This window comes from Natator depressus, chromosome 3, assembly GCF_965152275.1.
Source record: "Natator depressus isolate rNatDep1 chromosome 3, rNatDep2.hap1, whole genome shotgun sequence".
NCBI lineage: Eukaryota > Metazoa > Chordata > Testudines > Cheloniidae > Natator > Natator depressus.
This window is the reverse complement of record NC_134236.1, coordinates 148206738-148227406: the sequence shown is the minus strand read 5'-3', so window position 1 is coordinate 148227406 and position 20669 is coordinate 148206738. Positions and strand designations below refer to the sequence as shown.

Here is a 20669-nt window from a genome sequence, read left to right as displayed (position 1 = left end):
TCGACAGCTTTTCTTTGAGTCCTCTATAGACACCTATTTAACTGTTTGAATGTTCTGAAGAGCCTGAGAAATTTGATTTGAATATGCTATTTAACACCCACACATTGCTGTAATGAGTGCCAGTTCACATCACAACATAGCATCTGATTTGCAATACAAGGACAACAAACTGCTTGATCCCTCAAAGTATAGATAGAAAAATATAAGTTAGAGTTTATTACTGCCAGGTAAAGTCAGGGCTGGGGCACAAAGACAATGGGAAGAAAGTCTCACCTAGTTGTGGGCAGTCTATCTCCCCAAAGAAAGGGCAAACTGACAGACGTAGCTGAAATGTTTCTGCTGATGGGAGGACTCCTAACTCTCTCTCATCCCCACAGCAATGGAATTGACGGATAAAAATGGCAGGGAGGCCAACAAGGCACTCTAGCATAATGTAAATACAAGAATCAGACTCTTTTCTCTCTCTCCATGGATCAATAAGTGTGTGAAAGGAAAGCACATAATGGGGCACCTCTGCAAATAAATACACAGTAATAATACTGCAATTGAGGACCATCTTTCTATCTGAAATGAAAACAGAACTTTTATCCAAAGGAAAAAGTTAGCTAAGGTAGAAACAAATTATCCAAGTTAATTTGAGTAACTGAAAGACAAGTGCTTAAAAATAAAACCAAAGAACAGATTAAAAAGAACCAACTTGTAAATTAGTTCTGAGAGAAAGGAAAACATAGGTATAGTTAATAGTAAAATGGAAAAGTTTAATGACAGATTATTCATCCGCCTGACCTGGTAGGTATCCTTCCCCTCATCTTTGCAACAACATGCTGGTGTTTCCTTTTACCAATTACAACCCAACAACTCTGTCCCCACCTGCCCCCCAGTATTCATTAGTCCCAGTCCATTAATGGACTCTAGAATTCCTCAAGGCACCAGTATTTTTATTAGGATATGCAACGGTTACACTGGGCATGCTAAGAAACAGCTCAAATTAACATTCTGTACTGTACTGTTTATAATATATTTGTAAATTCTCCTCTGCCTATCTCTTTCTGTTATAATTATAAAGTGCTTTCATGCACTGCTTGGGAGATTCCAAGTACTGCAAACAGCAGGGAATAATCTTTGGAATTTCCCAAGTACAAAAAAAATAAAATAAAGCCCTTTGTAATCATCACAAAATGAAAGAAAGGGGTAATTCTATAAAGAGAAGTTGTACCCAATAGACAGGAATTTGCTATTAACTATCAAATACCACAGTTGAAAAATAATATGACCCAATGGAATGGGTATGGGGCTGGGAGCCAGGAACTCCTAATTTCCAACTCCAGCTCTGCCAGTCAGTTGTTGTGACTTGCCCAAGGCCACATTTAACCTCTCTCACTGCCTTCATTTCCCTATCTGCTAACAAAAGGGATAATGCTTTTTTAGCTGCCTCAAAGGAATGTTGGAGAATTAATTAAATTAGTGTGTTTTTGCATAATGCTTTGAAAATGCAACAAATACTAAGTGCTGTTATTAAATGTATTATAAAAACTGAGTGACATTTCAAAATTTGACAGTGCCTTATTATAGCACTTTTACTTGTTATAACCACTACAGCCAAGTCCATTTCACATGCTCACAACTTTCCAAAATATTTATTGTTTGGGCTCAAATTTTCCATGTGTGGTCTGTATCTAAAGGTGAATGTTTTTTTGAGAGTCTGAGAAAAATCTTCTCAGCTGGTTTGAAGTTATTTTCTCATTGTCAAATAGCTCTAAACACATTTTCTTTTAAAGCAGAACTTTACAACTCCATACTTATTACACAATAAGTATGTGATTGCTGAGCAGCAGAGTTTTGCTAAGTTTGAAAAATATTTATTTTAAAAGAAAGATAGATAGAGCATTCCAGGAGACAATCCCATGCTTAAAGTTGGATGTGGTGCACATTTACTCATAGGCAATTAACTGCAAAGCTGTTTGGTTACTTACAGGAATGTATAAACTCACCCACTGAAGCAGGAACAGATTGTAAGATCAAGAAGCTCAATAGAGGTGGTGACACTTGTAAACGTAGCAAGCAGTGTAGCTCCAAACTATGTAGTTTATAACCAGAACTTGAAAAATCCACTTGCCCACTTAGTACATGATATGTAAGTGATATCTTCCTAAGACTGCACACAATCAGCTCCAGTGCCCCTATTGCCACTGTTTCAGGAAAGGGGCTACCAAGTACTGCCATTAAAGCAGCTGGGGGGGGGGGGGGGAGGGAAGAAGCTCAGCAGCTGCTGTTTGAAGCAGGGTGTCCTGGAGGGACTGCCACCCCCTGGAACAGGAGGCACTACAGGCCCAGCCACCCCTGCAGAGGGCTCCGTATGTGGGAAGGTATCCCCTACCAAATACAGCCATTCCAGTAAGGAAAAAATTATTAATCAGGGCTCAAAAACCTACTCACTTGGGGGGGGGGGGGAGTAGTAATTATATGTGAAATCCATCAACTTCTGCACATCCACGCTTTCTTTTAAAAAAGGAGGTTTCTGGCTCCTATGGCTGTGGAGTTACCCTTCCAAAACTAAGCTAACATAGTGCTATCATCCTACATTTTCAGACATACATCTCCAGCACCTCTGGTGCTATACACAGCTTTGCCAACCAAGTTGCAACCAAGTGAACACTATTTAGGCCATGTCTACACTATGGAGATGATACCAGTTTAGCTATGTCAGCATAGCTATGCCTGCATAACTCTATAGCACAGGCTCAGCCTACACCAACAGAAGGGTTTTTTCCTTCAATGTGGGAACACCATGCCCCAAACAAAATTAGCTACATCCATGGAAGCATTCTTCCATTGACACAGCCGCATCTACACTGGGGGTTAGGTCAGCACAGCTATAACAGTCAGAGGTGTGGGTTTTTTCACACCCCTGACTGACATAGCTAGGTCAACCTAATTTTTAAGTGTAGGCCAAGCCAATCTCAGAAGACCCAGGTCAATGTCACTGTACTACATCTTGGGAAACTGAGTAGCAGCAGAGACAAACACTGAAGATAATCACTGGTGAGGGGGAGCCAAAATCAGAGACTGTAAAGTAGGAGGGAGAACTAGAGAGAAAGACTGTTCTCCCTGCTAATTTTCTGTCTGTTAGGTGTCAGATAAATTTTTCAAGCCATATGTATTAAAATGGAAAATGAATAGAGTAAGCCATTCAGCATCAAGATAGATGCAAGGAGCTTGGAAGTTAGAAAAAGAGTAATAAAGGAGAAAAGAGGAAAGAATCAGAGGCTAATTTGGAAAAGTGAAAGAGGCAGAAATTATAGGAGAGAAGAGAGAACACAATTTATAATAAAGAAAACTATAAAGGGATATAGAAAGAGGAAAAGGACACTGAAACTGCTCAAAGAGGGAGAGAGACACTAATGACTGATGGAAATACAAGAGAAAAGAAGTGGAATGAAGCCAGGAAGAGAAAGAAGGTATAAAAATGAAAAATGTGATGTAGTAAATTAATTTGTTGAATGTATTTAAAATATTTGACTGTCAACACATTGCAATTAAATACAATACACAGTGAACAACTGTTTTATGTCTTAAATTGCAGCAGCTTGGTGATGCGGGTATTTTTACCCATGTTAGTGACTTAGTATCAGGTATGATTTTCAAGCCCTGAAATTAATCACATTAAAATATTTCTGTTTCCTTACATATATAAGTAATCAGCCATTCAATCTATTACTTGAATGTTTATTTAAACATTTAATTGTTGAAATAAACACAGCAACATTTATTTCAATCCACACATTTTTGAGGACATGCAAGTCTGAAAGACTGCATTTAATGTAAAGGAAATTGGGAAGGGGAAACCATGCACTCTGTGTGTTCTCTTTAACTACCCATTCTATTTTTTTTCGTTCTTAACACATTTTTCCATACAGGTCAAATATATATGACCTCACTGAGGACTGAGAGCCACATTGCCTACTATGTTGGAAAATCCCACATAGGGAACCAAAACAAAAACAAACAAAACTGCTAATTGCTAAACTGATCAATGTTCCAGGGTCTGTTTCATTTTCTGGATACCTAGCAGAAATTAGGCCATCCATGTGGAGAGCCTGAGTCCCTGCAGTAGCTTCCAACTCTTCCCAAGACCCAGGGTAACAGTACATCTGCGAAGAAGTTTGCAGCCACCCCTGAATCCTGCCCCACTAAGCAAGGGTTCCTTACACAAGGAATAATAATGCTGACCCACCCAGAATTATTTTACGCAGTTAATTCCTGTAGATATGCAAGGGAGGATGCCCTACAGCATGGCCATTTTCCATCTCCACCCTTCCCTCAGTGTGCTCCACCCCTCTGCAGAGCTTGACCACGTGGTTCTCACATGTGTCTCTGGAGCCAGGAGAGTGTATGCTGCAGAGTAACTACCCCCCACTTCTGCATGTTTGGGAGCTTCTGTACCCCATTCAGGTCCCAAGTCCCCTCCACTCACAAATGTCACAACACATGAACAGCAAGGGTTTCCTTCACACTCTGATCACTCAAACACATCTGAATGACATTTTACAAAGTTTTCCCCAAAATTCCACCTCTGCGCAGAGAATCAACTTGAGAAATGCTCATTCTTTAAGAAAGTTGCGAGGGCCAGGAAACGGGGTTTAGAATGGAATGAAAATCCAAACGTTAAGATTACAGCATTGCTACCTTCTCACAAATGTATAAATATTTAAAATCCAAATGAAACAGAGAGATAAGCAAGCAAATTTACTAGCCAAACAACAGTTCAGTGAGCTTGTTAGTATCTCATCGCCTAATAAAAAATAATCCATAGGCCTGGGATTTCCCCACACACCTTCAGCCCCCCCAGTTTGTAGGTTCTGACTTTGCCAGGTTATTTCCTGATGATTAATGATTGCCTGGGGCTACACCTTGGACTATCAAATCCCCTCCCAGCTAGCCAGACATCCCCAGTTACCACACAGACACTTACGTTTGGTGCACCTCTGGAAGCCAGGAGCTTTGCTCCAGCCATGACAGCACTGTCCTCCACAGACATTCACCCTGTAGTAAAGAAAGGAAACAATCCAACACAGCACTTGACAAGGTACCCGTGCCCAGGTGCAGGGCTTTAAGAGCAGTGCCCTGTAATTCAACAGTGCTCACAGCTGGACCATTATTGCTTCCAGAAAATACTGTTCCACACCGAGGGGGGAGAAAAGGCGGGAAGAACTAAGGAGCCTGAAGACAAGCACTCCACAAACTCCTGCTCCCTATAATGCATTTCAGGAGTTGACAGGAAACAGAGTTTAAAGCCCACAGGAGAAACCCCCTAATCTGAAAGATACAATAGCTCTAAATCATAACAGAAGCTCGCTGTTTTCAATACCTCCTCTAATGGGGTCTCCCCTGCCCCCACAAAGGGAATTGGATTTGTGGATGTAGCTGGGGCCACACAAGCTCTTTCCTTGCACATGACCTGAAGAGCCAACCCCGCGCCCAGCTGCAGGGGCATGTGAGAGAGATTACCGATTTCGGAGCTGGTTGCACTGCTTGTGGCTTTCCCAAAGATTAGACCCCAAAACCTGGATCCGACTCCTCCCCCCCCCAAAAAATGTTCCGTCAGGGCTAAAATCTGCCTTGGCTGCCAGCCCCACGCTCAGGTGCTGGGGAAAAGACAAACAAAGCCCTGTAGCCTTTGCAGCAGGGGCGAGAAGGCAGTGAGGGGCACAGTTTTAAAGAGCTGCTGCAGCAGGGCTAGCCTAGAAAATGAGTGGGGAGACTCATGGCACGGGGGGACTCATGGCACGAAAGGACAGTGACGTCGGGTGTCTCCCCACTTTCCAGCCCTCAATCAAACCATAACAATGAAGAATGTCCCCGGGATATCCCGACCGCGGATACTGTATTTGGGGCAATGAACCCCCTCCGCATGCACCCGCACCTTTGTGAACTTGCTGTTCGTTTTTGATGTTGACCTACGTGAAGTTCCCCCGCTCCCCTCCTCCCACGCCGATCAGTCTCACTCTTACTTCAGATGCCCCCCAGGGTGACTGCAAAAGCCACTGCCCGCCCCTCCTGCTCTGTTGGTGGGAGGTCTGAAGCATGCATTTGCATGGTAACTTCATTAGTTCCGCAGCCCACTAAGGGACCCTCCGAAGCTCCGCTGCTTGGAGACGGAGAGGTGGCTAGAAGGGGGGGTGAGCTCGCCTTACCCCTGCAGCGGGTGCCTCTGGTGACCCTGCGGGCTGGAGCTGCTGTTGCTGCGGGTCTCCCGTTGCTGCAGCTTGGAGCGCTGAACCAGCCTGGTTGGCTTGGAGAAGAGGGCTGCGGGACCACCGGGTCTGTGATGGAGCTGCACGCTGGAGCCCAAGCGGAGCTGCATGCTGGGACTTCCCGGTTTGCTCATCCGGCGAGTCCGCTCCAGGGTGCTGGTGCTGTACCGGGCATTCAGCGCGACGTTAAAAGTCTGCTGCTGCTGCTGGCCCCGGAGAGGAGCCGAGCTCTGCAGCCGGCTGCTGGGGGAGCCCGCCTGGCTGGGGCGCAGTACGTATGTGATTCTCCTCAGCCTGCTCTTTTCAGCGGCGTCGAGTGCCGGTGACAAAAATACACATGCACAGAGCAAAAAGCCCCACCTGATCCAAGCCATTTTCACAGCAAGAGCCCCTGCAGCCAGCAAACGCCACAAAGCTCCCGATGCAAGGATTTCCTCGCCTCCAAAGTTTGTGTGTGTGTGCAACTCACTTTGCCTGCGAGCGAGCTGCACCGCCCCCGGGGTGCTGCCGCTTCCACTCGCCTTTGCTTTTTCCTAGGAGAGGAACTTAGTTCTCCCCCCTCCGCCCCCAAAAAGGTTAGGAAATTTCAGCAAACAAGTTGTCCCACAGAGCAGGAAAACATTGTTAGAGGAGACGAAGGTCTGGACAAGACCTGAGCTCTAAGCAGCAGTAAAAGGGGAGGAGGAACAACAGCAATGGAAGGGGGTTCTCAATAAGGAGCAGATGTTTAGGCTGCTGGAGCTGCCAGTGGTCTCTGTGTGTGTAAGAAATAGTCTTTAAGCCAGATCAGGCTCAAAAACTCTTTTTAAAGTTTCTCTGCGAGTCAGAGAGAGAGAGAATATGTAGCTGCCCTGAGTGTCAGAGCTGAACAGCCAATCTCGAGCAGACATGACGTCAGGCAGCAAATCCTAATTGGGAAAACTATAAAATGGGGCTGAGACGTTAGCCACAATACACTTTAAAATATAGTTAGTGTAGGTCTAGAAAACCACAGCTAGGGGCTTTCTGCCTCCCCACTTTTATAAGAAAGGGACAAAGAACTCAATGGAGTCATTGAGGGATCTTTTACTTCTGGGATTTTACTAGTTAAGAGTGGGTTGATACTGTGTTGATAAAGTTGTTTTCTGATATGAGAATGCCCCTGTAACTATAATGTACACGCACACTAGCTAAGCAGTGGTGTAGAGACTGTACAGATTAATTTGAACATATAAGATGGTATAACCTGATGCAGATGCATCCGCTTATAATGTACAATTCAAACGTGTATTCTTAATGCCTCCATCACACCTCAAATGTACCTTTTTGCCAGTGACTGCTATCATGTGATACTTTGTTAAAAATTAAGTCACCATTTCACAAAGTGAATACTATTTAGTAAGTTACTACTTTAATTATTTGATTAAGAGTTATTTATTTGAATTATAATGATCCAATTGATCTTTATAAAAGAACATAGGCATAGGATGCTAAATTAGGGAATATGACTAAACACAGTCCAGCTAGGTTCCATGTATCCATCTGTATGGATCAGTTTTCTGGACTGGGGCCTAAGGCTCTAAATCCTGCAAAGGTTTAACTTTACACATGTAAGCAATCTCACTGAGGTCACTGAGATTACTTACATGTGTAAAGATAAACACATGCTTAAATCTTTGCAGGATCAGGACCTTAGACTGTAAATTCCTCAAAGCAGGGCCTTTTTTAAATTATTTTTACTATAAAGCATTATGTACACCTAAGGGACTATAAAAATAATAACTACCATAGCTTGAAAATAATATATAAACCAAATTGTCCAAATTCTTCCCTTATGTAACTCCACCAACATAGACAGAGTTATGCCAGGGATAAACTTGTCCCAGTTCCATTTATTTATTTTTGTAACATGGATTTTATTAATAATTTTCTTCAGTATCACAGACAAATAAAAGAAGTCAAAGTTAATATGATATCCTGAAGATTCCATCCTTTGAAACATTTGGGAGCTAATATGTGAGAGCCATCTACAATGCACCTTTATAGAGGGGAAATGGAACAAGGTATTGAGAAAACAGAATACATTTTTTCACATTAACTGGTCAGGTTGCAACCCAGGGCTTCCTCCTTGGGTTCTCGTTTCCAGGACTTTTAGGAGTTTGAGCCTGGCCCAAGCTGACTGGATTTTGTGCTTAAGAACTATTGACACAGCTACTCAATTCTGTTTATGAAACAGAAGCCATTTAAATTGACAAGGCTACATCGAAGAGTCAGTATAATGAGCATAACAGCTCCCTCTACTCCAGAGCTCATCTATTTAAAACTCCTCAAATATAAATAGATGTTTTAAATAGATGAGTTAAGGGTTGCTATATTCACACCACAGCAGAACCACATCAATGTCAAAGGCTTCTGCACCCCTCCCCCCTAGAACTAAGCAATGATGCTTTGAAGGGAAAATGCTACCAGTACAAGAGGCATGCAGGTAAAGGCTACATTCAAAATAGCCCTGGAAGTCCTAGGTGGTGCAGAAAAAAACTAAACAGGGAGGATACAGCCTGAAAGTAGCTCCTACTTTTAATATAACTAAGAAATTAATTGTAAGACCATCCCTTTTTCCCCCATCTCAGAGAACCTGTACATCTTATTTAATGCAGAAGTTGGTCTATTGTATCTATTGTATGTATTTGTAGTGTCATACCTACAAAAGTTAAATATTTTTTAAAAGGTTTTAAAAAAAGACTACCTTTAAATGGGGTGGGGACTGAGCACAAAGAGGCAAACTGATGGGATGCTCGGGATTGCTACACTGCACAGGGCTCCTGCTATTCAGAAATTTTTCAGAATGAGATCACATCTACGTGTGTGGCTGAGTTTTTTATACAGAGAGCAATACCTGTGTCATCCCAAAGGAGAAGCCAGTTGCTTTTAAGAAACACAGTTTTAAAATCATGTTAAATAGAGAACAAATGTGGCATTTTAGTAGCTACTGTATCAACAAATGGTGAGGAAATTAGCTTATTTTGTATGTCTTCAAAGGAGGTAAGTCCAAAAAGCTGGAAGTCTTTCATAAAAGAAACAGAAATGTGAATTTTAAAAAATGAATGATTCTCAGGGGAAATGCAAGGAACTGACAGAGACTTATTGACACAAATCTACATGGCAGATCTTGGATCCAAAATTCTCTTTTCTCTGTGGAGTAAATCTAGCCTTCTCCTCTGTAGCTCTAGAGCAATGGTCCCCAACCTTTCTTGTGGGAATAGCAATATGCTATTCCCAGAAGACTGTGGCGGGCGCCAGACACCCCACCGCCAAAATGCTGCTGCCACTTGTCGGCAACGCTTCTTGGCGTCATTTCGGTGGCAGGGTGTCCTGTGGGTGCACAAAAATATCCCGGAGCGCACGATGGCGCCTGTGGGCACCGTGTTGGGGACCCTGCTCTAGAGGTTCCCTTTACAGTAGAGCAGGTGTGCTTCTGCTGCATGAGAATGTGGGGCTGGATACAAGTATGGCATCTGCCACATCATGAAGAACAACATAAGAGCAGGGCTGAAGAGCAGTAGCAGCAGCTACTCCCTCTATTGGCCTGGAGTATCTTCCAGGAAGAGGCTCCAAAGCCACTGTGTGATCTAGGAGGGAATATTCCTCCCCTCCCATATGCACAACTGGTTGGTGCCCTGTCTGCCTTCTCAGGTTGAGTACTGAGTTCTATATTTGGGCCTAAATGAATGGAAATTCCATTGATGTCTAAGGACATTCTATATAAGCAGGAAGAAGAGAATACAAGTCAAGTTCTGTTTTATGACCTTAGAGGAATCTCACCTTTAGAGACTTACAGTGCTACCAAGATTTCAACCATTCAAATGCTGAAAAAAGATATGACAGACTTTGAATGTACAGTAAGGTATAAAGAGCAAAGCTAAAGTGTATAATGTGTGTGATAAATGTGCAAGAGAAAACCAAGTCTGGAGAGATATCTTTCTTTTATGAACAATGGACACTAGAATTGCTTGGAGTGAAGTTTCCCCCAGAATCTGTTAGTCTTATTTCAGCACTACAACTGCCATCTAACAAATCTATTGATAAAAGTGCTGCCAGAACTATTGTGGTTCTGAAAAGTATTATATTCTGAAAAGTAACTATAAAAATGGCCCCATGGGAGGCCAGTGTTTTAATCTGCTATATTTTATTATTAAACCAACATGTAAACGTGCAATGAGAAATACAAAATGATGACGAAAATACTGTGAAGCTGTTAATCAAAGTAATTGACAATTAATAAGTGAGAGGTTTCAGAGTAGCAGCCGTGTTAGTCTGTATTCGCAAAAGAAAAGGAGTACTTGTGGCACCTTAGAGACTAACCAATTTATTTGAGCATAAGCTTTCGTGAGCTACAGCTCACTTCATCGGATGCATAAAAATGAATCCGATGAAGTGAGCTGTAGCTCACGAAAGCTTATGCTCAAATAAATTGGTTAGTCTCTAAGGTGCCACAAGTACTCCTTTTCTTTTTAATAAGTGAGAATTACATCAGTGAGTAAATAAAAGTAAAATTTAAAGTAAAAAAAAATTCCAAATTTCAAATCACAAAACTACCAGTAAACCACTTATACCACACCATTAATTTCAAGAGTAACCAACCTCTAGATATGCTCTAGTTCAACCACAACTTACTGGGCTTGATGCAAGAACTCTGGAGTCAAGTTTTATGGACCACTGGTATGCAGGAAGTCAGACTAGTGATCTTAATGGTCCCTTCTAGCCTTAAACTCTATGGAGCTAACAGCTAAGAATCTCTTTTGATTTCTCCAGAAAGGTCTATGGGCCTGATTTTCCTTTAACCCCAGTGTCAATCAGGAATAAGTTACACCAGTGTGTAACAGCACAAGTGAAAGACAAATCAGATAAACTTTTTCCCTAAATAGAATTACATTTTGAAGCTTGACATCTAAGAGCCTGATTTTCTACTGCCATGCAACTTGCATAGCCACTTACATCTGTACAAAGTGAATGTAAAATGCTACTGTGACTATTTGGGAAATTTGTCTGGGTGAATTTATGAATTCCAGTTTGATTTCGTGTTTGTATGTTTACACCCTTATGGTTGTCTTTCACTGCATTCATTCCTCTTCTGTTAAGGGGAAACGGATGGGCACCTGAATGGGACAGTCATTAAAGACCATCAACAATTGAATAACCTTGCCCTAGCAGAACAATGATATGGCTGCCATCTAGGGAAAACCAGTGGTCCCCACCTTGTCTGCAGGAGGTAGGGTTGGGGCGGTGGAAAGTCCCCAGAAGGGGAACAAAGAAACAAGGGTGTTAGAACTGGCTCTTAAAAACACAGATGCTGGGAGCTTCAGGGAACACAACGGAATATGCTTTCTGAGAGAAAGGGAATTTTTGACTGCTGGACCAGCCCAAACTGAATGGAGTCAACAAGAAGAAACCATGTTCAGGAAGGGAAGACTGAGCTGGAGATGAGAGGACCAGGAAGGACCTGAAACTCCTAATAAGACACTGACCAAATCCCAAAGAGCACTCAAGAGTGGTAACACTCTGAAGGAGGGATAGTGTACAGGTGCTTTATTATTTTGCCTAGAGTTGCAGCTCTCATGACTTGTATAAGAGTAAAGAAGTGATTAGTTTAGAAATCCTTCTGCAAAGTCTGTCTGTCTTGCTTCAACTATCACGTCTCTGAAGGGTTAACCATAAACCAGAATACCCATCAGCGTGGATTTCTGGGGATGGTATGTTTGCGTGACTGGGCTGTCTTGGGGAGTCAACACTGGTCCTGGGGGCCCCAAGGCAGCTGGACCATAGGGATCCATTCCCTGGAAGTGATACCAGGCAGCAAGTCTGGGCCAGGGAAAATGTCTGGACCTGGGAAAAGGCCCAAGCCAGAGACTGTGGCTGGAGCCTGCCCATTCCCAGGGGAACTTAGAGCCACATGGATTCAGTATGTGGGGCCAAACACACCTGCCTGGTGAGTGTCCAGTAGTGGGTGCTCAACCAGAACTGTGACAGCTATCAAATCGGAGCAGTAGTGTCCTCTCTCAGTGATACAGTTTGGCAGAGGGGGTGTGAATTGGGCCGGATGAGTTTAAAAAAAAAATAAATCAAAAGACAAATTGACCAAAATCACAATATAATTATTTTTGTAAATCTCATGATTTTTCACGGTGTGACTAATGATTTTTGAACCTTTAAGGTTGGCAATGCTGTGTTATAAAGCCACTTTGTACAGGTATAAATGACTGGAGAAGGTGCAGGACAGTTGTACACTGGTGAAACTCCATTAGTTTCAGTGGCATTAATCCTCCTTTTTTTCCCCCCGAGATAAATGTTGGGAATCAGTTTTTCTAACTGCTAGCCCTGCAAACTCAACCTGAGACCCAACCATCAGACTTGGTTATTTTTGTACATCATCACCAGTAGGCCAAATTCTGCATTTAGTTACACTGGCACAACCCCTCTCTCTTCAGTGGCTTTGCACAGGTGTAACTGACTGGAACTGATACCTATTAGTGGACCAACTTCTGTTGGTGAGAGAGACAAGCTTTCGAGCTAACACAGCTCTTCTGGTTGTCACCTTGTCTCTTTAATGTCCTGGGACCAACATGGCTACAACAACACTGCATGGAACTTAGTAGATATTCCTGTTGATAATGAACAGGAAGGAATCGAGTCCAGCTCACTTACTCTTACCTTTGCTCGCTCCATAGTGCTAACAGGAGAAAAAAGTAGTCACTAAAATAAGCAAATATGACTCTGACTACCAGAAGCAGATCTCTGCTAAGTAAGAATTTGTTGGTATCCATGTAATTTTCACACAGTAATTTTTCATAGCAGCACTGCACTTTTTTATTGAAAATTATTTGTTGTTCTGGGCAGAAAGTGGCATTTACTCTGTTAGTACAAAGAAAAGGAGGACTTGTGGCACCTTAGAGACTAACCAATTTATTTGAGCATGAGCTTTCGTGAGCTACAGCTCACTTCATCGGATGCATACTGTGGAAATTGCAGAAGACATTATATACACAGACACCATGAAACAGTAGCTCACGAAAGCTCATGCTCAAATAAATTGGTTAGTCTCTAAGGTGCCACAAGTCCTCCTTTTCTTTTTGCGAATACAGACTAACACGGCTGTTACTCTGAAATCTGTTGGTACAGCAACCAGCCCCACAGGGGCCCACTCCAGTTAACACCTTTAGGTACGACCACAATATAAATATTAAATAATATTTCACAAACGGCCAAATCCTGCTCAACTTATCCATGCAAGTAATTATAAGTATATCTAGGGGAACCAGCTAGTCAAGCCAGTACTGGGTTAAGTCCAGGCTTGGGAAAGTGACCACAGACTCCTGATCGTATTGATGTACCTATTGGCCAATGGTGGCCCTCCCTTTTTAAAGGGGCTTTTACGGCTCAACCCATGCACGTTTAGTGCTGCAAGACTCATGCTGGATACTTTGCAGCCCTTGGGTAAGCAAGCTTTCCCCTTGTACATTATGGTGCCAGCTGCAACTTTATGGTTTCTTTTTCAGTTCCTCCTCTCCAAGAGACGTTTCTCTCTGAATAAGTAATTATTATGATTAGTTATTATGGAGAATGAGATTCCGGTGTGTTAGGCACGGTACACACAGAGGTACACATGTATGCCTCAATGAGCATAAGTCCAGGTTTGGGACATGATTGCTTGCCTCCCTTGGAACTATAGGTGAAGGTTTTGCATGCTGACTCTACCACCCTCTTGCACTTTTAGTTTTTGTCATTTTTCAGAAGCCTTTGTAGATCAGGACCCACGGCCCTATTGCTGCTGTTTATTCCAAGCTGGGGTAGCTACTGCCTCGGCTGGCCTTCTGGAAAACAAGATATAGCCATTGGGCCAGGGTGCTCTATCTGCTCTTGGACTTATGTCCATCAGGGTTTAGTTATCCCTTCACTGAATGCTCACAGCCAACCAGCTTAGCTTTATAGGAGGCTTTCAGTAACTCCCAACCCACCCATCAACCACAACCCTCTTCTTATGGATGGGCATTAATTTACATCTAATCTCACATCATTATTTGCTTTTTTCAGTTTTGCACATTGGCCTGGCAGTCCAGGAGCAACAGGCTCCTCTCTTGATCTGTACTGTTGGCTAGAATATTGCTCACTGAGCTCACAAGCAGGCAGCTGGTCGCAGAAAGATTACCATTGGGTTTTTCTTGGGACTAGACTATTGTGGGTTCAACACTGTCATAAGATATAGCCAGCTAGGACTGACATGGCTACAACAACACTGCCTTTGATTTATGAGCTTTAGCAACAATACTTCCCCTCCTTCCCCCAAGTTAATCATCTTCCATCTAAGGGGCAAATGTTTGGTTGTGGATAAAAGATAGTTGCACAAGTGGAGTGGAATTAGGCTGCAATAGGGTAGCTCTGCCCAGTTGCCAATTCAGTTTGTCCAAACTGCTATGGTTTAGACAGGTAAGCTCAGACTGGTGACTATAGATTGGGCACAGGACAACATTCACCTAGCATTGAAACATGTTGAGCTGATGACCAAACACTGATGCATGAGGGAAACTCTGTAACAGCACCCTGGACACCTTCATCTAGATAACCATCTCTAGCAGATGATATTTATGATTGGGACATATGGATCTAGATCAAGAATTGGTTGGAAGGTTGCTTGAGGGATATTCCATCTATGCTCAAGAGTAATGGCATCTCTGTATACTCCAGCAGCATGAATTAGATCCCTGATTGGATTTGCAGAGATGCCAAGCTCTCATGGTGAGGGGTGGGGTTTGGCTATGCGGTAGCCTACATATAAATGCAGATCTTGGAATACAGTGGATCCATCAACAGCTTGGGTTTAATCAGGCTGGACAGAACACAGACAGCTAGGCTGCACTAGATCTAAACACTGAAAGCGGAGAGGCTGGTGACAGCTTGGGGCGACTCTTTTCTTCCCCTTTCACAGCTACCGGAACAAGCTGCCTTTAGGGATTATCTTGTTTAGCAAGTTATAATAAAAGTTGCAGCCACTTGGACAAAACCTAATGCTTCTGTCCATCATTAGTGATCACTGCCATACCCAACAAAACTATTTGCTTAAGACTAGTAGAATTTGGCCTCCTTTCAACATGCTGACATAAATGTCACACTGAAAGTAGTCTTGTGCATTTATGTACCCTCAAAACCCACCCCCAGTACTAGCAGAAGTATCTCCAACAGATAAATTAGGAGTTCTGCAGTACACTCACCCACAAAATGACTGATTTGGAAATGTATGGGATTTAAAAAAGAACACCCACCCACTATATAGTATGCCACTGCAATTATTTTTCCCCTTCAAGAGGTAATTATTTCTTCTCCACAAAACAATTAAAATATCCACTGAATTTTTTATTTAGATTATTTATCCTCACTGTTGCTTGTTTCTCTGTACAATCCCATACACACTAAAAATAAACATTCTGTGGGGGAAATTAGATGGAATGAACCACAAAAATGAAAAAAATTAATTTAATTACTGCATTTTACCTTAGGAATAGACATGTTTAAACTAACACATTCTTCACAAAAGCAAAGTAAATATTATAACTAATATTTGAAAACTCTAGCAGCATGAGTATGTCATATGCCAGGAACACTAACCTTTACAAAAATAAACTTCAGGATTTGATCCTGATTTGCACTGTTACATGGTGCACTTCTCCAACGTATTCAAGTTTCAGGGAAAAGTTATCTCTGTGAAATAAAAACATCATTATAGGGCCATCCCGTTGGCCTTAATCTGCATTGGAGTGAATGCTAAAGGCTATATAACTGTACAAATCCAGGCAGTCAGGTCCCAGTATTCTTCCCCACCCGCACAGGTGGAAAGGTATAAAAACACATAGAAATGGGTATGAAAATATAAAAGAGCAGATTGGCACTTCCATCTAAAAGGCAGCCAAGGCACTAATTCTACAGCAGCTTCATGACCTGACTATTTGGGCAATGTGCTGGGCAGAGGATTTGGCCACTCACTTCTTTTTTTTTTTTTAAACACATACCCAGAAGGTTAGCATTCTCAATATTATCTTCCCCAGTAGGATAAACAACTGCTTATGGGGCAGCAGAGCCCACCTCTTTCCAGGGGCAGCAGATGTCCTCTTGTAATATCAGGATTGAAGACGGTCCCAGCACTGTTCCCTCAGCCCTGGCAGTTGAGGGATGCATATGTAAAGTTCCTCCATGTGCTGCCCTTCCAGGCTTCTGAATAAGAAGGGTCAGAGAACAAAAAATAAACGTGCTTGGAAGTGGGATGGGGAGGGGAAGAGAATGAGATGCCAGGTCTCCTTCCCCCATCTCCTTCTTCACTCTCCCCCCTGCCCCCCATCTCTCTACAGGTGTATGCAGAGTTGTTTAAATATATGCAAGTCTGCAATCTACTTGTTTTTGGTTTCAGGATGTTTACAGATCTGGAATGTCATAGCACAGAGGGAGCCCAGCCTAGGTGCAGACAAGTAAGGCACTTGGACAATTGACTGGCTCAGATACCCTTGAAAAACAGTCCTACAGGGTGGGGCTGGGATGAGATTGCTTCATATAGGCTGCAGACTGGACCACGTGCTGTTGCCTGAAGGAATACAGCAGGCCCAAACAAAGCCTGAACACAGGACTGGAAAACAACTCTGGGAGCAGCCTGAACCAGGCCTTGTCTGCAGATATCTTAAAGCAGGTCTGAGATAAGGGGAGGGAACTAGGGGGACAGCCAGTTAGACCAGCTTGGGGGGCATAGGACCAGGGGTAGGGAGTATAGTTAGGGAAAAGTGACTTAAATATGTCCCACGTGGAAGAGGGTTAGTCTGCATGGGCGTGGTGGCAGCCAGCAAGGTTAGAATGGTAATGTAGAGCAGGCAACAAACCCAGCCAACGGGGATTGAGTGACTTGGACCCAAGAGCAGCTGCACCACAGCTGTTCCAGCTAGGGTTGCCAACTCTGATTGAAGCTATTCCAGGAGGTTTTTTCCCCAACATGACAATCTAATTTTCTTAAAATATCCCATTACAACCTCCTGGATTGCTTTCAATAGTCACCAGGAGATCGATGCTGATTCCGGGAGACTCCAGGCCAAACCTGGAGGGTTGGCAACCCTGGTTCCATTCAGTCTGGTTGAGAAAACCAGAAAGAGGAAGTACATAGGTGGGTGGGAATAGGGGGACAAACTACCAGGCAGTAGTGCCCTCATCACATGATCCTCATGCCAATTTCCTAACTAAGGGTCAAATCCTGGGGCACCCAAGGGAGGTCTAAAAATAGTTCAAATGCTTTTGGTCTCCCATGCAAAATGGCATCACCGCAACCCTACGTACAGGATTCTTTATAACGCTTGGACATTGTGGAGCAGTGCTCCCCAGCAATTTCACTGAGGAGAACTGAGATCACAGAGTGCATCCACTGGCTCACAGCCCTACAAGCGGGTGGATTAGAGGGGATAGCAGCCTAGATCTGCTACTCCTCTCCATGGGCCCGTGCCACAGCCAGCTGAAATCAAAGGAAGGATTTCCCATTGATTTCAATGGGTTTTGGATTGAGGCCCATATGGTGTGGTAGGGTGAAGGGTACCTTGTACAGCAGCTACTGTCTGTACAGGATTCAGTCACATCCCTAACATCTTTTTAGTTCCTGCAGGCTTTTACTCAGGCTTTGCTGTTGGGACCAGAAATTTGACCTCCAGTATTTGATGGTGAAAGTGAAACATATTCATTTGCATCTTGCCCTAAACAGTTGTGTCTAAAATAAATACTGGTAGTCGCCAACTTTTTTTTTAAAGCTTGCCATCGTAATTTACTGTGGTTACAGTAAACAAATCTAGACAGTATGCAGTTTGTGGTCCAGAGTATGCCCCCAACATCTTCCCGCACTCAGACATTCCAGTGACAGTCAGCCAGTGAGTCATTCATCCCGCTGCTAAGGCACACCAGCAAAAAGGGTGTACCTGGGGGTGGGGGGTGTCAATCATGCATTTGTTCATTTCCTTTTTCCATTTAAGCTCAGTCCTCCAGGACAGTTCAGATAGATGCATGTAAGGCAGGGTACAGTGGAAACTAACTGGTTAACTCCTAGTGTGCCTTTATTTCAGGTAGATTCTTCCACAAAGACATGCACAGCCTTAACACATATACATGCTAGTGTGTTTGATTAGACTAATACGCAGGATTATGAGCATACACACTCATATGCCCCATCTATGAGCTACACCAACATACACAGGATTTCAGCACCCCTATCCTGAAATGGTAGTGACTGTATTCCAGAGTGGGCTTGTGGGCAACATCACATTGTATGGTAAACCCTACCCTCGACTGTCTCAGCTCGTCCTTGGCCTTGCAAGTCCAATAATAGGTGTAGCCTGCTCCCACCTCCTCAAAGTGGGCCTCATCAGCAAGTTTGGTTTCAGTGAAGGCAGTGATGTCTATGTTATACCTCTTCAGTGTTTTGGCAACAAGGGCTATTCTTCATTCCGGGCTTTCATCATTATCAACAAGAGTTCGGACAGTCCATGACCCAAAAGTCAGTATGTGAATCTTTGCATTATTTTGATAACTGAATTGGATAACTAGCCAGGAACAGTAGCCTGACCATACAGAAAGTTCCCAGGTTTTAATATGTATCTTTGAGGTTGGCCTTCAAGGTGCCTTTATATCTGAGGATGGGTTGACCCTTAGAAGGGGTTCTTATGCTCAGCTGGCTGTAAAGCACTGCTTTTGGTTTATGGGAAATCTCCATGCAAACCATGGGTCTGACCCAGTGAAGCTGAGCCCTGATGAGCATGCTCACAACGCCATAGTTCAGTGTTGAGTATCCTGTTCTGCCACTTGATGTTGCAGATGGATCTTAGGCAGTGAAGGTGGAAGCTCTCCAGCTGTTTGAAGTGGCATTGGTAGAACATCCATGTCTCGCAGCTGTAGAGGAGTGAGGTGAGTACAACAGCCTGGTAAATTTTTATCTTGGTTCTGAGGCAGACTCTATGCTCCCTGCAGAGTCTGTGGGTGAGCCTGCTAAATGCCAAGTTGGCCTTTGCCAGATGCTGAATGATCTCATCCTCCAACATGGTGTGGCAGGAAAGTATGCTAACCAGGTAGCAGAATTACCTAACTGAGTTGAGAGGTGTGTTGTCAGTTGTGATGATGGGATCATGGTACTCGTGATGCTGGTGGTCTGGCACTGGCTGGTACATGACTTCTGTCTTTGTTAGACTGATTGTGAAACCAAAGCATTTTGAGGCATAGGCAAAATGGTCCATGATAAGCTGAATGTCCTCAAGCATACGTGCAATGAGGACACAAACATCAGCAAACAGGAGCTCTCTTAATAGCTTGTTCAATTACCTTGGCACAGGCCCTGAGTCGCTATAGATTGAATAGTCCCCCGTCCCCGCCACCATCCGGTCTGAAAGGATTGTGTACACCTCTGTCAAAGTCCTGGAATGTGAACAAGAGCATGGCTGAAGATACAATGGCGGAGAGGACTGTAGCCATTACACGTCCTGATAAGTCACCACACTCCATCACCCTGGCCCATCATGCCATTGTGAAATGAGCACATGACAGCAATCATCTTCGCTGGTGAACCAAATTTATGAAGGCGTTTCCATAGGCTCTCGTGATTCACCGTGTTGAAGGCCTTGCTCAGGTCAACAAACACCATGTACAGGTCCTTGCTCTGTTCATGAATCTTTTCTTGTATTTGCTGGGCTGCAGAAATCATGTCTATGGTGTCACGGCCAACATGAAAGCCACACTGTGACTCTGGATACACCAAGTCCACCAGGTGAGTCATAAGCCTGTTGAGGATAAACTGTGCAAGGATCTTCTTTGCTATAGACAGCATTGAGATAGTGTGATGGTTGTCTCAGCTAATATGCTTCCCTTCCTTGCGTATAGATAAACTATGAAAGCATCCTTATACTCCTAGGTACTCTGTTCCCATATAATCTTGAAAAAGCTGGTGAGTTCTCTGACCTGGTGGGCACTTCCACATTTGTACACTTCACATGGAATGCCTTTGTGGCCTGGAGACTTGCCTGTGGACAGTTGCTTGATGGCTTTAATAACCTTTTCTAAAGAAGGGACCATGGACAGCTTCTCCAGGACAGGATGCTGTGGGAGTGAGGCGATGGCTTCATTGGACATAGTGGATTGATGGTCCAGGAGACTATCAAAGTGTCCTGCCCAGCAAGAGAGAATATTGCCTTTGTGCATAAGTAGCCATCTGCTGTGAGGACAGGGGTTGTACCTCTGGATTTTGGGCCATACACAGCATGGAGACCTTAATAGAAGGCTTTCATGTCATGCTTGTTAGCTACTTCCTGTAGTTCTGCAGCCTTCTGCCCCCACCAGTGGTTCTTCATTAGACTTAATTGATTTTGTAGCATTTGTTTGGCC

The 20669-nt window shown here is 43.4% G+C and overlaps 1 protein-coding gene across 5 annotated transcripts in view; it reads right to left on the bottom strand.

The window, feature by feature from the left end:
• Positions 1-6974, bottom strand: part of LTBP1 (latent transforming growth factor beta binding protein 1) — a 366969-nt gene extending 359995 nt beyond the window's left edge. For 2 of the 5 annotated variants that reach the window (XM_074949018.1, XM_074949020.1), the window contains exons 1-2: positions 6195-6973; positions 4973-5043 (exon numbers count right to left, since the gene is read on the bottom strand). In XM_074949018.1, the coding sequence (XP_074805119.1) occupies positions 4973-5043; positions 6195-6628 (505 nt within the window). In that variant the 5' untranslated portion in view covers positions 6629-6973. Of the gene's footprint in view, positions 1-4972; positions 5044-6194 lie in introns of all 5 variants that reach the window. The other 3 variants (XM_074949024.1, XM_074949019.1, XM_074949025.1) reach the window with 3 other exon arrangements.
• Between the last annotated feature and the right edge of the window lie 13695 nt (positions 6975-20669).